The following is an 830-nucleotide window of genomic DNA, read 5'->3' as shown; positions in this document are numbered from 1 at the left end:
GTTGGGTGCCTGGGTCTCTCGTCGCTCCAGAGGCTTAGAGCAACACTGGGCGTTTCCTCCTTTTCCGGCCTCGGAAAGTTTTGTTTTGGTTCCTAGTTCCCAGTCAAGGAAAGGCACCCTGTTGACCAATGGTTCCTCAGAGTCTACACCGGGCGGCTGGAAGCCAAGTTTCCCTCACTCCAGCTTGCCCACACTTTGGCCTCTCCGGCATCTTCGAAGGGCGGGCAAGCGAGTCTCGGGAGGAGGAGGAGGACAGCGGCCAGTCAGGCTGCCGGCTCCACAGGCACTGCCCAGTCCCTTCTTCGCTCCGCCCCTGGGCCAATACCTCCGCACCGCCAAGGGTGCGGGCCGCCTCCCGGGTGACTCCTCAGGGACCCGGTTCGCCGCCATTCCCACGAAACTACTCAACCTAGCCGCGCCCGGCTGGGTCAGACAAGAAGGCGACTAAAACCCGGGAATGAGGTCCGGAGCGCATGCGCACACCAGGCCGCGGGGGGCTAAGGGCTCGGCCCGGAGCGGCTGCCGCTAGGTGGCGCATGCGCCCTGGAGGGTGCGGGCTGGTCTCCGGGAAGAAGGCGGCGGCGGCGGCAGCGAAAGGCGGGGGCGCCGTGGGGGCCGGGCTGTGTTTACACAGCGGCGGGCGAGCGCGGACACAGAACCCGGCGCGGCGGCGGCACGATGGTCATGGCGCATTTCGTCGAGAATTTCTGGGTAAGAGGAAGATACTGGGAGCTGTGTGAGCTGAGGCGTCCGAGGCTTTCTACGCTTGACCTCGGCCTGCGTGCGTTGCGGGCGGCGGCGCTGGCGGCGGCGGCGGCGGCTCCGCGGGC

At 67.1% G+C, this 830-nt stretch overlaps 1 protein-coding gene across 1 annotated transcript in view; it reads left to right on the top strand.

Moving 5' to 3' along the window:
* Nucleotides 1-470: 470 nt before the first annotated feature.
* Nucleotides 471-830, top strand: part of FCHO2 (FCH domain only 2) — a 93,671-nt gene continuing 93,311 nt past the window's right edge. The window contains exon 1 of the mRNA XM_012721767.1: nucleotides 471-711. Within this exon, the coding sequence (XP_012577221.1) occupies nucleotides 679-711 (33 nt within the window). The 5' untranslated portion in view covers nucleotides 471-678. The remainder of the gene's footprint in view (nucleotides 712-830) is intronic.

This window comes from Condylura cristata, unplaced genomic scaffold (assembly GCF_000260355.1).
Source record: "Condylura cristata isolate star-nosed mole 26May11 unplaced genomic scaffold, ConCri1.0 scaffold00007, whole genome shotgun sequence".
In the NCBI taxonomy this organism is placed as follows: Eukaryota; Metazoa; Chordata; class Mammalia; order Eulipotyphla; family Talpidae; genus Condylura; species Condylura cristata.
This window is presented reverse-complemented; position numbering and strand designations above follow the sequence as displayed.